The sequence below is a fragment of the Falco punctatus genome, assembly GCF_963210335.1.
Source record: "Falco punctatus genome assembly, chromosome: 6".
In the NCBI taxonomy this organism is placed as follows: domain Eukaryota; kingdom Metazoa; phylum Chordata; class Aves; order Falconiformes; family Falconidae; genus Falco; species Falco punctatus.
In genome coordinates, this window is record NC_137585.1 from 28,284,259 (window position 1) to 28,304,717 (window position 20,459).

The following is a 20,459-nucleotide window of genomic DNA, read 5'->3' on the forward strand; positions in this document are numbered from 1 at the left end:
AACTTTAAAACACTTCCCTTAACTGGCCCAAGCAGATGAACAGACCTGAAGTCTGGTGGGTCCAGCCGTGGCACTGGCACACAGAATGTGAAGGACAGGTGGTAATAAGAGACCAACAGGAATGTGCTGGTATGCGAGCTAGATGGGGGAGATAAAGACCTCCTCCTTCAGCAGCTGGGGAGAGCAGAATGCGCAAAGTTCTTTGTGCTGGGATTTACACGTTGTCATCCTAAGTGAAACACTAATGAATGAGACAAGGCAACAGTGGTGGTTTTGACAAAGAAAATTCATGTGTCACTGCAAAATGCTTCAGTCAGGTGAGAGATTAAATTTCATGTAAAGCTGTGTCTGTGCCACAGAAAATGCTGTTTGACATGAAGTCAAACCTCTGTCCTGACTGCTTATCAGACAGCTGCCCTTCCTCTTAGGCTGGTTTTGACAGTGCCTGTCCTGCTAACAGGCTGATGATCAACAGTGGTTTGAGCACCTGAGCTATTAAATACCTCATGGCTATCTTGCGCTTTTCCATCTTATATATTACAGAAGAAGAATATTAAAAATTACACTGAATGTCTCTTCCATTTAGGCCGGAAGTTTGTTTAGGATGGAGATGAACTTATTTGCTATATATGTGAATAAGATTGGGGTACTGCCATCCCTGCTGCGGGGCAGACACGGTCAGGAGAGGGATAGCTGGGACAGGTAATACTGTTGGTCAAAGCCTAATTCGGCGTGGCTGATGAGTCAGCGCCCTTTGCTGTAGCTGTTGGTAAGCATGATTATATCAAGCAGAGCCATGGGCCTCTGCTGCTAGAATTTTTTTTCTTTTTGGTAAACTCCCTTCTCTTTTCAATCAGCCCGGCTGTGTGAGGGGCTGCAATGCCTCCATTTACAGTTTTCAAGCCTTGCCTCCACAGGAGAGCAGAACTACTTGTGGGTGAACCGATTCAAATACAAACAGGCTCCAACCAACTCATACCTAATCTGTTTTAATTTTGCCTCATGCTAGTGCCCCTCTGAATCCTGAACCATGTCAGAAGCCACATCCTTCATCCACAGACCTGGCTCGGCTTCCACAGTGATAGAGCTTGAGGGATTTTCCAGGGTCCACAGTGTTTTGTGAGACAAGAATTGCTACCTTTCTTAGATATACTGCAAACAAAGGTGAGCCTTGGTGGTTTTGGTGCACAAACAGACCCTGCTAGCATGAACTTCATCTAAACATTCTCATCCCTAATATTAGAGATGATTTGAAGTCAAGGGAAATCCAAAAAACTAGTAAAAAATGATCTTGGCACCAAGTCAGCCTCTGAGACCCTCCTCTCTACAAATCATTTTTCTCATTATTTGGAAAGCATTTCTTCCACATGTGATGGAATGACACTTGCTCTCTCCCCCCTACAACAGGCAAAAATGACTCACAAACTGTGCTGTCAGATGTACAAGTAAACAAACCAAAACCCCCTGATTTTTCTCCCTTTCTTGGTTTTAGTGGTTCCCCTTCCTGCCCCACGCCCCCCCCCCCCCCCCCAAGAGAAATATCAAGTATTACTTACAAGCACTAGTAGATAAAAAAAAGAAACACAAAGGTATGGATTTAAAGATGTCCTCTGAAACCACACAATTCTCAAATAAATGCAAATCTCCACCTTTTAAAGTATTTCTAGTAGCTGCTATTGGTGGCAATTTGTGGCCGCTAATGTATTTGGAAGAAGTGCTTTAATTATCATCAGGTTTTTATTATAGGGTTATGGGGGGAAAATCTCACAAGTGAAACAATATTATCTTTACTTTCTTTCTGCCCTACTAGCTTTTACTATTTTCAAGGTACATCAAACAAACAAATAAAATGAGGTCTGTACATCAAACAAACAAATAAAATGAGGTCTGACCCTAAAGTGGTGTGTGTACCATTAGCTATTTAAATTATATCACAATCAAATGAAATTATTAAAGAATAAACTGAATTCCCTCCCTACACAGTGATGACAAAAGCCTTTTGGAGGGAGCAGCTTTGCAGTAAACTCCTTCTGTGCACGGATTAAACGCCTCAGCAGCACGCAGCTCTTGAGAACACTTTATTGCTCTGTGCATACATGCATAGAATATAAATTATTGCTTAATTATGTACTGTACCAGCAGAAGCAGCTTGCAGCATCACCAGTAGGTTGCAGAATAGCAAGGAGTTTACTGTAAAATTGTCCTTATAAAAAAAGCCAAGATGGAAAGAGAAGTCTGACTGGGTGATGGAGATTTAGTGCAGTGTCCTTGTGAGACCACATACCCACCTGGGTTGGAACTTAATGCATTTTTATTTCATACCATGAGCCAGAGTACACTGCAGAGTCTACAGTGGTGCTATGATACTACATTACAGCCACTGTCAGAATGCGATTTGCATTTGGCCTTTGGCCTCCTACCTCAAAATGTACCAGCGGCATCCACACCACACCAGAGCTGTGCGCCCACTGTGTGTTACTTCAGCGGCGGTGCCTGTCTTTGAATTGCCACTGCACAAGCCGTAATATGTTATGGCAACAGAGGACTATGTATCCTCTTTCGCAACTGCCAAACACTGAATGGGTACCACCCTCAGGCTCATGTAAATCAGTATATGGAACAGTACTACAGCAGCTGAGGGCTGATCTCCACTTTGCCGTGCTGATACAACTGACAGGCTGTATTGCACATTATAGTACCCTGCAGATTTGCACATGGTGACATTTCTGCTACCACATCCCATGGTGCATGGGACTGCACTGGGAGTGGATACCCATGCTGTGCACTACAGCAGCCACTGAGCACCAGCTACGAGCAGGCACCATCTGAATTTATGAGTTAGCATGCAAGGCAAACCCAACACAACTTAGCTAAAGGCATGTTATTTTGATAAAACGGACTAGTGAGAAATTGGAGAGTTGATCAAAAACTCAGTTGAATAACTCTGATTATTTTAGCAATGGTGATTCCTATGACCCACCCAAAATAACCTAGAAATAATAAAGTGACTTGACTATAGCCATCAAGCAAACATAATGTCTCATCAACTTGCAACCACAACAGAGGAGGCAGCAAAAATTGTGCCAGTTGTAGTAGTGGTGTGTGATTCGGTATTTTACTGGGAGCAGAAGGGAAAGGAAGAGGATCTCTTAATGTCAAAATGAAGAAACATCCTAATCAATGCTTAGTGAAACTATCCCATCCTTGTGCTGGCAAGCATGATGCTTGGCAACACGGGGAGTCTACCAGCAGGTTTCTTTTATCCCCTGCAGTATGAACCTCCCAGGATGGCCCAGGAAGAGGCTAAAAGATTAAATGGAAAAGGGCACTGGAGATCTGAGCAAACTCGAGTGACTCTGTCACATCTCAGGTTTACCAGATGACAAGACACAGAAGTTTAGTACCAAACTGTACCTCAGGCAGGTGCTTCCCAGCCTAGGCATTGCCAGGGCTGAAGAGAAACCTGTGCAGTCAGGTTGGGTTTGCCTTGTCACAGGACATCTCCCATAGCGTGGGGAATCCGCGCACCACATTTGGTCTTTTAGCAGCCAGGTTATTCTGCCTCTTTCTGTGTAAGGTCTTTTTTTTCTAGTCAAAAATTGAACCTCTCTCAGAAGAAACCTCAGATGAAGCCTCAGAAGGCTTGTGGAATCTTTCTTTTATAGGAAACATCAAATGTTGAAAAGTCTTCAGACAGATGTTCTTCAAGACAAGTGAAACTGGAGAACAGACACAGCACAAACAAACTCAGTGTAGCCTTCTTCCATGTTGCCTAGTGTGTGCTACTAAAAACACTCTTAGAGGGAATACTTTCAGGGCTGAAAGGGCAGAGTTATTCGCATGCCTTTTTAATCCTTTTGTTCGCTGAAGGCACTGCTAAAGGAGCCATTGGGAGCTCTGGGTGCTGGTGATGGCTACTTGATTTGGATATTTTCCCCTACAGGTGCTGGAGAGAAGCCTATCCATTGCATTTTTCAAGTGACCAGAAGACTCTGTGGTTGTACAACTTTCAGTTGTTTGTACTGAACGTGAACTGAGGATCTTTGCCTGCAAAAGGCTCTAGGCTGTACTACTGTTTTCCTAAGCTAACCTGCCAGGAAAATAAAAACTCTTTCTGTATGGGCTGAGTGATACAGTTACTGAGATAAAATAGCCAGAAATCAAAATAAGATGTAACTGTCTTGTCAACAAGAACCACTTGGTGCCGGCCACCTCTATGAAGTTTACATCATTCACATGAATGCTTGTGAGCAACAGACTACCCTGACCCTGTACTGCCTTGAAGGATCACATGCTGAAATCTTTTCTGTTGCAGAAGAAGTATCTCTCCTGCCTCTGTAGCCCACACAAGTACATCGGCATGACTTGGCATGACTCATCTCTGTATCCCCTGGAAGAGCCAGGTTGAGCAGAAGTGAGGAAGGCCCCACTCATCTAGTTTCTGCCAGCTCTAGCTGCTTTTTCTATGGAATTTTAAGTGGCCAGTTGGACTCTGTCCAGGCAGATTAGACGAAGAACGCATAGCAGTGACTTGTCCAAAGGGAATGTTGTTTCTCTAAGTTGACCACCAGAGGAGCCAAGAAGGTGAATCTAAACCTTGCTTCAGCCTTTGCAATTAACAAGATCTGCCACACAGAGAAATTTTCTCCCCTTCCTCTCTGTAAAGAATTCTTTCTGTCTAGCAAATCGTGCCAGTATTACTCTTCCTTCTGTTGCATGTACAGTCTTCTTTCCTCTTTGATGCCAACATCAGGCATGCAAACAACTCAGCAAACATTTTTTTTTTTAAATAAAAATCAACCCAAGAATAAATGCCAGTTTTGTTTTCATTTTCTTCGTTTGGCCTTGATGTGTCTTGCCACTGGAATTCAGAAGCCAGCAACAGTGGCTGGTGATATTATTAAAGGATAAGGAATGACCACAGAATTTTAAAATACACGTAACATGTTTTCCACAGCTGTGGGTGGGAGTCTTGTATTTCTATTGGATCTGTCTCCTCTACTTTTCTTCTACTTGAATTCACCTTCTGTCAGCCCCCCAAAGACCTACTGACATCCCTGAGAAGCAAACTAGATTACATGCCCTTCATAGACTATGCTACGTTTTCTGTTCTCATAACTCTAGAAGGTACTGATGCTTCTGTCAGTACCTCCCATCCTGGTAAGGGAGAAATTACAAGTCAGTATAGCTGACTTTAAGTGAACACACAGAGGAATATGAACAGTTCTTTTTGCTGAAAAGCCAGAGCAAGCTGACTCTTAATTTACTGTATGCCAAGTTCAGGGAGACTGATTTAAGACTGAAAAACAATGAGTTTATAGGTGCATATACACTGCTTGCCTTGTCTTTTCTCCAGACAATAAGATCTCTGCACTTCATTATGAAGCCTTTCCTCTCCTTCTCCTAAATGCCAGTGCTCTTCTGTGTTCAGGTACAAGGTTGTCACTGGAATTGCTTGTGTTGGTATTTCTCCCCCCAGCATTCAAGTGCACATATAGAAGCATCAGAAATGAGCCACACACACACACACACAAAAAATCCAACACATTTGAAGGTTGACTTTGAAGTCAGCTGATAATGTTTCCATGGAGATCAAATGCTATGGAGTTGACAATGAATTCTCTCATTGTGCCTTTCCTTCCAGGAAAAGAGAAAAAACCCAACCACTTCTAAATGACTACATCCTGCAGTACAGCTGTGCTTTTGATTTGAAAAAAAAACATTTCTGTATCCCAGCGCCATTCTCTTAGGGAGGTGTTAACTCTTAGTTCCTGGGTTTTCAGGGCTAGGTCAGCCAGTACTGACCTAAAGAATCAGCTAAATTCTTGAGGTACTGGAAAAAAATAGTATCTAATGAAAATAGTGAGAAGGACATAACTCTGCTTTTGAACTTATGCTCTAAGAGATGCAAAGATGGGTGTTATGATTCCCCTTGAGGAGTATTGTAACTCAAGATTATAAAAGAGCATTTCAGTGGCTGGTACGCAGTGACACACGGGTGCCTGTACAGCGAAAGTAGGCGATCTTTCGTATTTCCAGAGTCTCCTATTTCCTTTTCACAATGGGTGCCAGCATTAACAAATAAATAAATGCAAAATGTGTTCTCAGTGCACCAGTAAGCATAGAGAAGTACTAGAAGTAAAGACATAGCATGCTACCCTAGCTCTGCCTTTTAAGTATAATGTATTGTGAACCTTGTCATGCTGTCAGCTGGGCAACTGCTTTCTAGATTGGAAATGTTAAACAGGCCACCTTGACATCATACTAAAACCTCAAAAAAATGGCAAGGGGGAGTGTATGTCTGCGTGGATGATTTCCTAATGTTTTGGGGTTTTTTGAGTGAAAATAGGAAATTAGATAACATTCAAAAGGAAAGTGATACCAGTTTCTAAAGGTTGATTACTGTTGGTTAGTCAGTCAGGATGAAGAAGCACCTCCAGTCCTATCTACATATGCAGACTGGATGTATATATGTCTAGTGGATCTATGTCCATATACGTGTATCAGGACATGCATCCATCCGTCAGTGTTCACGTTTTGAAATACATAAGAAAAGAAGGGCCACTCTTTAGGCCCCAGAAAGATAGCCTAAAATGGGAGCAAGGAACATGATCTGCAACCCCATGAGGGATACTGCAATCTGTGCAGGAGAGAGCGGTTTGAACGGAGGGACTGAGAAATCTGTAAGTGATGAAAAAGGTCATTTATAAAACCAGGCTAACTCTTATTACCTTAATATGCATGCACTTGGTCTTGTTACGTTACCGTCTGATGGGCACTAAGGTACAAAGCCTGCATGGCTGCTCTGAGCTCTGGGTCTCATCACAGGTCCATGAAGACTTCCATCAGCTCCTTTTCTGCCTTCCACAACATCCTTCTAATTTGTTTGAGGGTTTTAAACAATCAAGAGCCTTAGAGAGGTTTAAACATTTAAAACCCATTAACACTGTGCATTAACTCAAGTTCATTCCAATTCGAGGCCTGATCACTTTAAAGCATAATGCAAAATGTAACCAAAAGTGCAAGTAAGAACAAGAGTGTATGTGTGTGGTGTGGGAGGCATGGCAGAGAGGGGACTGACCTTGTCACACTGAGGCTTTTTTGAAAGACTTTCATAACCAATTTATGGCACCTCTTGATACAAACCAGCCTTTGTCTCCATCTGGAGGTCAATCTGCATAAATAAATTCTTACAGTGGTCTGCAAGGAGTTTTGCTGAATTCTTAAGTTCTTAAGCAGTCATCACTAATTTAGTATCTCCTGTAGGATCAAAACTTGATCAGCATCTCACCGTTTCCAGTAATCTAACTTTTTTTGATTTATAAATACTTTCCAAACTGACAAAAGGTATTATGCCTTTGTGAAAACTGTATTTATGCCAAGCTTCACAGCTCAGATAACCGCTACTTATTGTAGACTTCTGTTTTTATAAAGATGATGTGCTTTTCCTTAAGATCTGTATGCATACACTTGTGCACACCCATATGCATTTGCCTTTCCATATAAAAAAAGATTTTATGTAAACTCTCTAACGCTATTCCTTTTGGGAAAGAAGCAAAAGAAACTGAATTTTCAATGAATGTTATGGAAAAGGAAAAAAAATAAATATGAACACAGAAAGTATTTTCCAACTTCCATGTCACCTCAAGTGAACATCCTGAAGAATGGGTAGAGGCCTTGATTATTGATGAGAAATAGAAATCCTAGGTGCCCTGTTTGACACACTGTATTTCTAAATGAACACCGAAGAATGTCTTTCGCTTTCTCTTTTTGTTTATCTTTCTTTTTGCCTCCTCTTGGCAGCTGCTATGCAAGTACTTTGTAACTGCCTAGGAGATGTCAATCACAGAGCTTTGCCTTACACTTGCTGTATTAAATTGCTCCATTTTTGTTTCCTAAATTATTCAGCAGTGGAATGATTATTTTGAGATGGCAGGACCACAGTTGTGTAGAATAAACACTCTTATTTGCTACCGCTATGTGCTATTTTCAAAGTACAGTGAGTTAAATTTGGGACTCAAATGACTCAACAGCTGGTAACGATCCATGGCTGCAAATACACAGATGCCTCAGTTGTCATCTACTAACATATGCACAGCACAGGCGAAGGAAGCACAGCACACAGGCTTGGGGAGTTTGAAGACCAGACTGTCCGTGGAGGTGGGGAGTGACAGAGGATACAGATGTGTGCAGCACATCTGTACTGACAAATGTGCCACATGGGCTCCCAAGCCCTATTTTGAGGTCCCACTTTCTGATGGGGTTTGCATCCCCCAGTATCAGCCTTGTCGTCAGCTCGTGGCCACAGCAAGTAGTGGTCTGGCAGCTGCTGGGCTCTAGCAGACACTGGCACGAAGCCCTGAGTGTGTCCTTGTCCCCCCCCCCGGCACCTTGTGACAGACCTGTGTGAAACGTGGCATGGATGGGGTGGGAGAAGGTGACCACGTGTAAATGGTCAGTTCATCCTCCGGCTGCAGGGCTAATAAAGCAGTTGGTTGACTTACCCCTGGACTGAAGGAAGGAATATTTTGGAAATACTTCTGAGAAGGGAGAAGGATGGAAATTATTTATAAAAGGTTGTTTCTCCCTGGATTAGAATATGAAAGCAGAATGTACTCATACATTCTAAGTGGGTTGTTCTTTATTTCTTTAATAAACATCCTTTCTTGTGTATCTGAAATAAAGCGTTGAATTGTGCCAGCACACCTGCATAACTTGAATTTTTCTTCCCTCTCACACATCTTTCCTGCCTGCTTATCTCTGCTACAGCAGCCAGCACTGGAAAGAATAGGTGTTCACTTCTGCTGTGGGAAAAGGTTTGAAGCTTTTGTAACCCTGACCTAACTCCTGTGAGTATGGATGAGCTGCGAAGAGCAACGTTTCCACAGCACTCTTAGGTGGGTCAGAAGAAACCCAAATCACCAGCAGAAGTGGGCTGGCAAATGGTGCTCAAATCCCCCAGACTGGCAGAGCATCACTGGAGAGGAGAGAGGAGGAGAAGATGAAAGAAATTCCTGATGTTTCTGAAAGCAAATGCTAGGGCAGAAAATCAGAGGGAAAACTCCATAGCACTGCTGTATGTGTGCAGCAAGATTTCCAGGCCTTTAAGTGCCAGTAAAAAAAAGTATTTCAGACTCCCAAGCAAAGCCTCAAGCCCAGTATTTCATGCAAAAATGTCACTAGGCAAAGACAAGAAATGAGCTGGTATGTGAGACTACAGATCATTTTATTACAGATCTGCATGGTGAAGCTAAATCACATGAATAAGGGCATTTAGCAGCTGGAATAATTTTCAAATAGACTAATTAGAGACTGAATTATTAATGGTAAAATTTATAATTGGCTCAAAGCAAGGTTACAGCAAGAAACATGCTTGACTTTGCAAAGAATAATGAATATTTGCAAGGCAAGTAAAATTACATGCTTCTCTAAGGAAACTTAGCAAATGGGGAAAAAACCCTAAAGTGATCCTAAAGTGCATGTCACAAGACAAAACTGGCAGAGACCAGATAAGAGTGAAGAGAACAGGTGAAACAGTAAACAAGCGCAGAGATGATTTATTGCATTTATTTGCAGTAAATTTGGAACAAAATAAGACAATGCAGAAGTCTCTCCCTGAAGGGCTGCCTTGTTAGGCATGCAGTAAAACCCCTAACTATTTCACTGGAATGTGTTCTCAGTACAAATTACAGACTTACAAGAAGAAAATACATGAATGTGTGGCTGAAGGACAGAACTCTGATAAGGATGATAAAATCTCTTTCTTTGTGGGTCTTTGAATACATCTACAGAGGCAAGTAATGTAGCTTTGGCCAGGGGTGATTTTGTGCTGTAGCAAGCACCAGAACAAGGTATTGGAAATGCCATTTTATATTTCCAGCTGGGACAAGGGACAGCAGTTCAGCAAGGAGGTGTACCAGGTCGGGAAGGGAAGGAGGCAACTGCTGCTAAAGCACTGGAGCGCATCACCACGAGGCAGCCCTGCCACCCCACTTTCCCCAAGCAGGCGCTGATGAGGAGGAAAAAGGTTTTGGGGCATTTAGGTACAAAGTCAGCCCTGTCCTCAAAACTAGAAATAAATCAAGCCACATGATGTTTCGAAACAGCTGACAAATTAAATCAGAGCTGAACTGGGAAACAACAGGTTATCAGAGATTGTATTTAAAAGCTGCTTTTGTAAAGCGAGTACAATACCAGAAGGTGTGGTGGGGTTGGGTTTGCACAGCTGTGGAAGGACAATCCACCTAGCAGAATCTGAGGTGCTAAAACAGGAAGATCCTGTGAATTAATATGTTGGTCAGCAGGTGGAAAACCCCAATAGTTAGATGGATATCTAGCTTGTCTGCTTATCATGAAACAGAAAATATTCTTGAACAACCCAAAGAACTGATACAGGAATTTGCCTTGGTAGACTTCCAGTGTGGCACTTCATAGCATCTCAACTCGTTGAAACTGGAAGGAAACCTGAAATCTGACCTTGACCTGGCAGTAATATTAGCTACTGTTGAGGGAGTAAAGACACCAATCAAATGATTTGACAGGTTTGCCATGATAATAAACCCAAACAAGTTAAAGCTTTGAATACATTCAAAAGAGCTCAGAGCCAGAAAATGTGAGCACTACTTCCTGGGAACTGATGAGGAGGTCGTGTCTAGACTTCAAAAACCAAAGGCATGGTTTTGGTGCAAGTAAATATAACTTTCATCAAAACACAATGTAAAAAATGCCCCATATGCATTTCCTCAGGTAAATGTTTAACTGAATTCCTTTTAGACTACTACCACATACTTGATAAGCATGAAAACATCAGGTTTGCCATAGGACTCTGACATTTGGAAGCAGTGTTACAGATGCTTCAGAGGCTCCAGAAATGATTATAAAATTACAAAATTACTGGATGACATGCCCAGTATGGAGCTTTTACCGGTACAAAGATTTTCAATAATTTGCACGTAGAGAAAACGCAAGAAGCTGCAAGAGGATGTGCTTGAGGAGTTATGCATAATTTGAGTGTGACCCACTTCTGTAATAGAATTAAACAGTCTCAAATAAGATGCATAAAATGAACTAGTCTTAGTGAAACTTAAAAGCACAATTCCAAATGGAGAAACTCTCAGGAAGAGAAACTCTCCCACCTTGCAGGATAAAATCACACTGATAATACTAAAATGAAACTACAACAGATACTGCAACTTTGGGTACAGGAGGCTATGCAGCAGTACCATTATGCAAAATGAGGTCAAAAATACTAAACATAATTTGCAGTATCCATCTGGCTCTGCACAAGATGAGGGACTGAAAAAAATATTCTACTACGGTCAGGCAAATGCTGTTGTTCAAGATAAGGAATCCAAGTACAAATTCTACAATAAATACAGAAAAATTTGCAGAACAACTTTGGAAGCCAAGAGAGAGCTGTAATTACTGTTGATATAGATACATTTGGACTAATCAAAAAGATGATTTTGTAATAATTTTTTACTTGTTACAAAACATGTTGAATAAGAGTGTAAATCACAGTTTATATGTCCTGGATTCCAGATGAGCTAATACCAGATAACGGCCTGCATTTCACAAATTACTTATTTCAGCGATTTGCTTGAGAAATCAGATCAAGCACGCTAAAGCAAGTCCTTATTAGGCACCGCCACATGGGCTAGCAAGGATACTGTTCAGTAAAGATAATAAAAAACCGGAGGTCCAAGGAAACCACGTCTGGTCTTGTTAGATTATCATAGCACATTTCCCAGTGCTCCACTGAGATTTCCTGGTCAAAGAATTATGGGCAATAAGGGAAAAACCCCGTAGATATGGTAAGCCAGGAATGTTTAAGCATTACAGAGGAGCTATTTGTCTAGAAATTAAAACAGAGCAAATGCTACAAACATAGCCAAGACAAGCGGCATTGCAAATGAAAAGGAAAGTTAGATTTCAGGCTGATTATATAGCTACTGTTTTAACACAGTCTGAGTTTTAACTCTCATCTGCAGCGAGGTCAGATGCCATAAGCCTCCCAAAGCATTTTTCCTGTTACTAGGCCAGAGAAAAAGCTAGGCAAAACTAAGAGGCACACTAGCTCCGTGCATTTTGAGGACCAGCAGGATGAAATGTAGACAGCATTTACACCATCACAGAAGTAACATCTTTGTATTCAAACTCTGTCCAGGAATAAAAAGGTTCAAATTAAAAGATTCATTGGCTGTAAAAGGAATGACTATGCAATATATGACACAGTCCGAAAACATGGATAGCTACTGACTTTTAGATTAGATGGTCTATTTGTGTATTTTTTTAGCTGACTGCTTCAGTTTGTAGGTGTTACTTTATGCACATATGCTGTTAAAAGAAATCAGGAAAGGTATAGCAGATGCCACTGACTTGTGCAAAACAAGAAAGAGATCAACCTTTTGTAACCCTGATCCACATGTCTCTGCTGGAGCAGAAAATAAGTTTGATCTCCTCCCAACACATCTTTATTAAAAATATCACACATCTTGACAGAATTTGACAGATAAAAAAAATCTAGTGCCTCGCATTTCAATTAGTTTAAGATTCCAACTACTGGACTTTTTTGTCTATGCAAAGAGCATGCTACAACCAGATGACTTCTCCTTGCATAGGTACTTCCACACTGTGTTCCAGTCAATTACAAACCTTCTGTTAAACAGTTTCAAGCAATCGCCTTTTTGTGGCATGCTGTATTTTTCTTCTTTTTCAGACCTTGAGTCATTCTTGCAGCTCTTCTGCAAACATCTCCCAATTTTTCTATGTCCTTCTTCAGTATGGGCACTAGATTAGGATGTCCAGAAATAGATGTCCTTTGCCCAGAGATAACCCCACCTCATGCTCTTATTGCGCATTCCCATCAAAAGAGGTACGTTTAGCAGCTGCATTGCACTGAGAGCTCCTGTGCAACTGGATGCTCCCAGCAACCATGATCCCAGAGACCTTTTCAGAGCTGCTGCTTTCTGCGAGGCAGCCTCTCATTCTACGAGGATGACTGACACCTTTTGTTCCCAGTTGCATAACCTTGGATCTGTCTCTGCTGAAATACATATTGTTTGAGCATACCAAAAGACGGTTTTGTGAGCTATGAGTGACCCATCCCATTATGCATGGTTACACTGAGTCTTGTTTCACCTGAAAACTTTTATCAACCGACTTTCAAATCACTGACAAATAACATTAAGCCAACAAGTAATCTCTGTAGCTGCACTAGAAACTCCCCCATATATGATGAAGATTTCCAGTTAGTAAAGAATTCTTAGCTAATTCCTAATAAAATTGTTTTCTATATTTATTTAGTATAGTCCTAATATTTTAATCTGAATGTTGTACTGTAGTAAATGAAATCCACACAGATACCTGAGTATAATAGAGCAAAATAGGCCCCTGTGCAAACTAAGTTTTTAATTACATAAGAAATACCAAGCTAATCTGGCAGACCCATTGCCCATAAAGTATCGACACCCACAACAAACCATTTACAGACATCTGCATATAGACCAGTGTGTGCTCGCACAAGGTACTGGTAGACTTCAAATGTGTTTTGGGGCACCAAGAGAGCTAATATCTATGTTACCGCACCAACAGCACTGGAACATAAATACTTGTTACCCGAGCACTTAACTCCTCTTCTGGGACTAAAGAAGCTTTCCTGTAATTCATACACTCAGCCGTGTCACACCACAGAACAGGTGAACAGGTGACCACATGCACTATGATCTGCCTGGGAGGCAAAACCCTAGTCGAACAAAAAACACCAGCAGAGAAAAGAGAGAACAGAAATAGTGCTGTTCACTATGAGGCGTTCACCCAGCACTGTGTTTGGGACTTGACTCTCACATCCTTCATTTCAAGTAACTGCGTGTCATGAAACCTGCTGACAGAATTGGATGGCATCTGTAGTAAGAAAGGCTGGAACATTACACGGGAAATGTTGGGTGACCTCGAGGGCTGGTGTAGTAGAAAGGGGAAGAAGCTCAAAAGCATAAAGTGCCAGGGCATGTACCTGGGGAGTAATAAACAGAACCTCTGCCGTAAATTGGGATATCATCAGTAGGAAATTACAAAGGAGGAGAAGGGCCTGGATGTATTATCCAACTGAAAGACGACTGTGGGTATCTAGTGTGACCCTGCATGAAAAAGGCAAATGTGATAGATACATTAGAGAAAGAAGAGAGACACATAAACTAAAGGTTACATTCAACTCCAAAACAACTGATGAGGAATAAATACATATTAAAATTTTGAGCACGGTTTCTAGTTACCAAAGTAAAGAGTCCCGCTGTGGTGAAACAGGATGTGGTGGGAATAACATCTGCACAGTCTTCAGATTTTTATTACTAAATTTATTAAGCTTATTAAGTTCAAGGGTGACAATGTTACTTGCAAAAACAGAGCACTGGACTGAACAACTGAGAAGGCCCTTTCCAGTCCTGTGACTTATGGACACTGTTATGTGACAGAAGTAATGTAACTATGGTTGGGTTATCTTTGATGTCCACCAGAAGGAGCTTGGGATGAAACCAAGTCCAGATCACCTAAAACAACTCTGAAAACATGTTTTCAGTGACTTAGAAAAGAAGGGACATGTGGAAAGAGGAAACATGAAAACAGCGAGGAAAATACATTTCTTCAAACACCAACATCCTTACCTCCCATGAGGAAGAGAAGCCCCGCCACATACTGCATAAGGCCTCGATCCCAACAGCACCCCAGCACCCCAATAATCCATCCGAAGAGGATGATGGCCACAGCCATGCCCATGAAGCCAGCTGTCATCCTACGCAGATCTGCAGTGGGAAAGACAGAAAAACAGTATGTGTGTGAACAGTGAATAATTAGCATCATCAGAAGTTTGTAACAGTCTCAATCCAAAACACTACTGATCTGCAAGGTCTTTAGTGTGTGTTGGCATGGGATGATTTGAGTAAGGATGGTTCAGAGGGAGGACAATCCATAAATTACGAAACTAGCTTGGGCTGGGGAGAAAGAGCAGGTGACTATTTCACCATACAACAAGGCTCAGTGCAGATGCTCCCAAGTGATTTGTGACAATTTGCTCAGGAATTAAAAGTTGTAAAATGGCCTCAGTGCAATGCTGTACCTAATAGCTCTAGTGTCTGAGTAGCACAGCATCTGTTTAAATCCAGCCTTCTCATCTCCATCCATTACTCTACTGCATCCAATGGATCTACCTGCTCAAACCGATATACAAAGCAGTCTCTATGCTTTGCTCCAGTGCAGACGTGATGGGGAATCCACCTTGGTTCTGACCCCCTGTATGATCCTGGGCAAGTCATTGAGCCCCTCTGGGCTGTGACTTCCCACGTGTAAGTTGGGCCATGATGCCTTGCTGTCCAGCAATGGTGTGTGTGGAACCCGGTACCTCCAGGATGGTGAGGCACACAGATCTTCTGGTGTCAGAGATAATAAATGCACTGCAGATACATGGCTAGGGCATAGGACACTTTATTGTCTTTTCTTGTATCTATATGGTGACCTTGTCAGATGATTTTTGGTGAGGACATTTCTGAGTGCTCTGGGGAGCACTCAGAGTAAGAGGAGGTCAGGGGACTGGAGTGAAGCATTTTGTGCTCTGCAAGTGAGGACTGAGTACATCTGATATGGGTGCATGGGTTTGACCCCTATTTATCTCATAAATAAAGGAAAAAGATGCCCAGGACCTAATGTAAGGAACCCTTAAATTAGACCTGGCTACATCACGTATTTGCCATCTGCAAAAAGAATGGGACTACTGGGATCCTCTGACTCCCTCTGCATGTGCTGGAGGGAAAAAGAAATTTTTCACAGATGTTTTTGATGTGTAATCTGGGCAGGCAGACCACCTGGCAACTGAAATAGCAAGGACTATGAGAGCTAAAGAGCATCTTTACACCCTCAACAGAACAGATGAGGGCATCTTCACTAACATTTGATTGTTCCCTGTCCCCCATCATGCAAGCTTAGAAAGTTTAAGCACTGATATGTCAAGAGTCTATGTGCAGGGAAAATTCCAGCCAAGTCAGTTCTCCAAACATTTGTTTCCCTCCTGAAACATTTTCTTTTTTTTTTTTTTTTTTTTGCATACGAATGATTTCACTTTCTTACAAGAAACAGAATGCTTATGACAGGGGGAGGAAGATTTGAAAACTGTGAATCATCCACCAGTCTCTGTGGCAGCTTTTCTCCTTGGCTGCCCTTTGACTGTTTCTCAATTTCTGTTATTTTTTTACCTTTTTCCCACAGTGGAGCCAAAGGACCACCAATACCAGCAGAGCAGATTCAGTGAAATTTGTGAACAGTGATAAATCAGCATTGTCAGAGACTTACAAAACTCCTTACCCAAAATGCTAAGTGTCTACAAGATCTATAGGTGTGTTGGGACAGAATTATTTGATCCAGTGGAAGGCAGCTTAGTCAGGGCTGTGTTCATTACGTCAGTTCTTATGCAAGATTGAGTTGCAGAACTCTATCCCTCTCTTGAAACTATAACCAGTTCCTGTAGATTGGACACTGTTTTTTCAAGGAGTCCTTCTGACAATGTAAAGATTACCAGGCCTTCAGCCCACCAGTGACCAGGGTCCTTTTAACACGATACACATCTTGAAATTAGTATTTTTATTTTAGGTTTGTGACTGTCGACAAAAAAAAAACTAATAGAAACTCCCTACAAAGCATTTGAATATGTTCAAGGAAGTCTAGTGCAGGAAAAAAAACGCATTTCCTGCAGAAACTCATACTTCCCATGGGCAACACTAGTCTCTGTTCCTTTGGAATTTCTCAGAGTGCTTTCTAAAACAAGCAGTAAATGTTAGCAAGCATCTTTGATGGCAGAGTGTCTTCCTACTTTTCAGCCCATGAAGGCCTGGGCTCAATTTGAAAGATATATAAAAACATAAAATGTTTACTGTTTCCTGTGCCATTTTCAATAACAGCACAACACGTCTCTCAGAAGCACTGCACAGCTGTCTGTGTCAGCCCTACAAACCCCGGCCATTTAAACTTGCAACTGCTGACTGTAGGTAACAGCACTTGCTCGTCCTAATGGAAACATACCCTAACAACCTGCTTTTAATGAGCTAAATTTAAATAGATTTATTCAGCTGCAGGATGTCAGTAACTCCTCGGACCTACGCTAATGACTAGCTGATGGAGCCAGTTTTCATAGATCCCAGAGAGGATCACAAGCATTCCCACATCCTACATACCAAACTGAGGAACTTTTTTTTACCCCACTAAAATCAGTGTGAGTTTGTCATTGAACAGAAGAGTTGAAGTAGCAGGACCAAGATTTCTAGGCCTAGTTTTGAAGTTTGCTTCACTTGACCTCTTCTCCAGGTGGAACCTGAAATTCCCTTTCTAACAAAACAGCAAAATCCATCAGCATCTCAACTCTGGGCTTACATAATCTCTTGACAAAAACAGAAAGCTAACCTCTGACAGACACTTAATACATATAAAAATACATATAAAAAAATTCAAAATTTAAATTCCTTATGAAATCTTGCAAGTTCAGTGGGCTTAGTCTAAGATTACCACTGCTTAGGCCAGCTGCAAAGCTGCTCCTCGCAAGCCCAGCCATAAGGTCTTATCTGAAATAAATAAAATATAAACTTCCTTTTCTATTCAAAACTATCTTGGCTTTTGTCCTGCCATAACCTTCCTCGAGGGCAGCTCTTGCAAATGGCAGTGCTGGGAAAGGGGGTTGCAAAGTTGGTTTCATAAACAGCCTGCACTTGTCCAACAGCATCTTCCCAGTGCTCCTCACCTGTCAGAGCCCACATGAAGCTGAGGTCAGTGCTGGGAACAAAACTGTTCAGAGTGATTAATTTGTGGGAAAGGTATGTAATATATGTAACTGAATCATTACCCTCAGGCTATTTAGTGAGGAGAAGGCAAGAGAACAGGAGCACAAACCCTATTAGTGGTACTTTTTATGATTACTGTTCTGTTGGCGTGGTGCTTGATGTGGAAAGGACAGCAGAAAAGCAAAGATTTGCACTATCTACTCGAGGCAATATATAAATTCCTTCTGCTAATTTAGGAACGAATGATGCCATATAAATAAACAGCTCATCAGTAAAAATTGATAGGGCTTTGTCTGTGTTTGATTGGCACTGATAAGACCTTTCCTGAATACATGCTGCAAAGGTAAAAAGGGTCATGCTTTGTCAGGTAACTACTTTACAACATTTCAGCGCATCCTGGGTTTGTTTTTTTAAAATTTTCTGAAATTGCTTTTATTTATTTTTAGACTATGAAATGAATGGTTCTCTACAATCTTTCTTCCTTTGAAAACCTGAGTAACTGCAGCATCTCAGGATCACAGCATGACAGTCCCAATCAAGTGAAGGAGCGACTATGCCAGCAAAATGCATTGTTCAATCTTATGCAGCCAAATGGGAGCTGCAACAGCAAACATCCCTTATTTTAGCTCACTCATGTGCACTAGTTAGCTGGTTCTACAGCTGATCCTCTCCTGGATACCCATCCCAAGTCCTCACACTGAAGCAAAGGGCACAGATTTCAGGGCTGCTATGAATCCCCCTTCTCCACCATCTAGTAACACAAACCTTCAGAAATGTAGCTACAGGGTGCAAGTAAGGAAGGTATTACACTGCTTGTTCTGGAAAACCTACAATACGGAAGTTATTTTCAATGCCTTGCCTGCATGACCAGTACTTTCAATGATTTACTATATGGGTTTAGATACCGCCATCACTTATGGGTGAATGTGCAATATTATCTTTCCACTCATGTTTTAGAGACACCGTCTTCATCCCATTTTCTTTTTTATATTTACAGACTAAAAGCTGTGTGTAAATATCTTCCCCTTGGGAGTACTTTCCATGCCTAGCACTGCTACAGGTGCTGCTGCAAGTAACAGGCAGGGAACTCAGTCCTGACTCAAAACCAATGTGGATCATCAGGCAAGGAATGCAGGCATCATATCATGTCCATGTAGGCTGGAAACAACAAATTTCTTGATTGGCAACACTGGAGAAAGGACAGGGAATGAAGTAATCTGGTTCCCATGACTGAAACTGAAATGGTAAATTGGAAAGCCACAAGCTTTGTGAATCGTGATGAAAAAATAAACATTAGCATTTTAGACAACCTCCTTAAAATAGAGATTCTCATAAAACAACATGCATTTCCTAAAAGCATTTTAGTGTTTTGTTGGAGAATATTAACTCTAAAGGTTTTCTGAAGATAAAGGCAGAAGAGCTGATTAAGATCCATTTATTTCCAAGCACTGTATGGTGGAAGGTTCTCTCTGTCACCTTGCAAATGCCCCTGCCCTTCATTTGACCCTGATATCTGTCCATCTGTATTTGTTATGAGCAGTAAAGTAAATGAGCTGGTTGTCACATCATGGAAGAAGTTTCACACCCAAGCAGCTGCAAATGTAACATGTTCTGAATCAGTGTTACTTCTTGAAAATTTCAATATGCCTTTTTGACTTCTGATGTTCTGTCCTCTTCCTTGAAATTGCAAGTCATCTTCCTAAGCAAGGGCTCGGTCTTCCTGCTGATGTCTCTCTATCTTCCTTCCCACAGAGGAGTTTAATCATACTTCCAAAATATTGGAGATTTCTTCCCTCACAACACATACAGAAAGGAAAATATGAGCCTTTTGTGAAAGATCAGGAAACCAAGACAAGATGAGAGTAGTCAACTTGCCCATGGCTATGTGAAAAGTTTGTGGAGGAGCATATAACTGAATCTATATTATCAGGCTTTCTGGGCAGACCTTTAACCACACAGCACTGCTTTTGTTTTCTCAAGAGTTTGTTACCAGATCAAGCTACAGTGCTTGTTATCAGACCATCAAGAAGTGCAATACTGCTGCAAATAATGTTTCACAGAGCGCATCCTACATCTCCTCCTTTCTCCTCCCAATAGAGAAAAGTTCACAGGGACGATAAGGACTCTGAAGTCTCTATCCAGAATGTCCAGAACAGCTGAGAAGATACTCTGGGTATAGCACTGCTCTTTCCTGAGAAGTCCCAACAACAGGGGAACCAAAAAGGAAATCACAAATTTATTTCTGTGCCCCTCCAGGACCAAATCTCAGAATATGGTATTGCCATAAACAGAAATACACTAGGAGAGTATAATTCTTCAGCATAATCCTTCATTGCACATCACTTTGATCTATACCCTCCTGTACTAGATTCATTCTCATTTGTCTCTACCAGGGATTAAAAACATTTGTAACTGGAGAGAGTCTAAATCACTCCTTTTTTGTCTTTTCCAAACAAATATACGTATTGGAAAGTGTTCAAGAACTGCACACAGCCCAAGAGCACAATTTACCGGATTTCACTAATCTTCATTTAAATGATTTCTATTACAAAGAAGCAGCAGCGCAGAAGTACCTTTCTCTGACATCATCCCTTCTCTTACCTCACCCCAACACTACAAGGGGGGCAAGATGTAAAATTGGACTTT

The 20,459-nt window shown here is 41.5% G+C and overlaps 1 protein-coding gene across 7 annotated transcripts in view; it reads right to left on the reverse strand.

Moving 5' to 3' along the window:
• Positions 1-20,459, reverse strand: part of TMEM178B (transmembrane protein 178B) — a 272,394-nt gene that overhangs the window by 35,764 nt on the left and 216,171 nt on the right. For 6 of the 7 annotated variants that reach the window (XM_080390887.1, XM_080390884.1, XM_080390886.1 and 3 more), the window contains one exon: positions 14,658-14,795. The exons of the other annotated variant lie outside the window; for it this stretch is intronic. In XM_080390887.1, the coding sequence (XP_080247013.1) occupies positions 14,658-14,795 (138 nt within the window). The remainder of the gene's footprint in view (positions 1-14,657; positions 14,796-20,459) is intronic. 7 annotated transcript variants of the gene reach the window in all.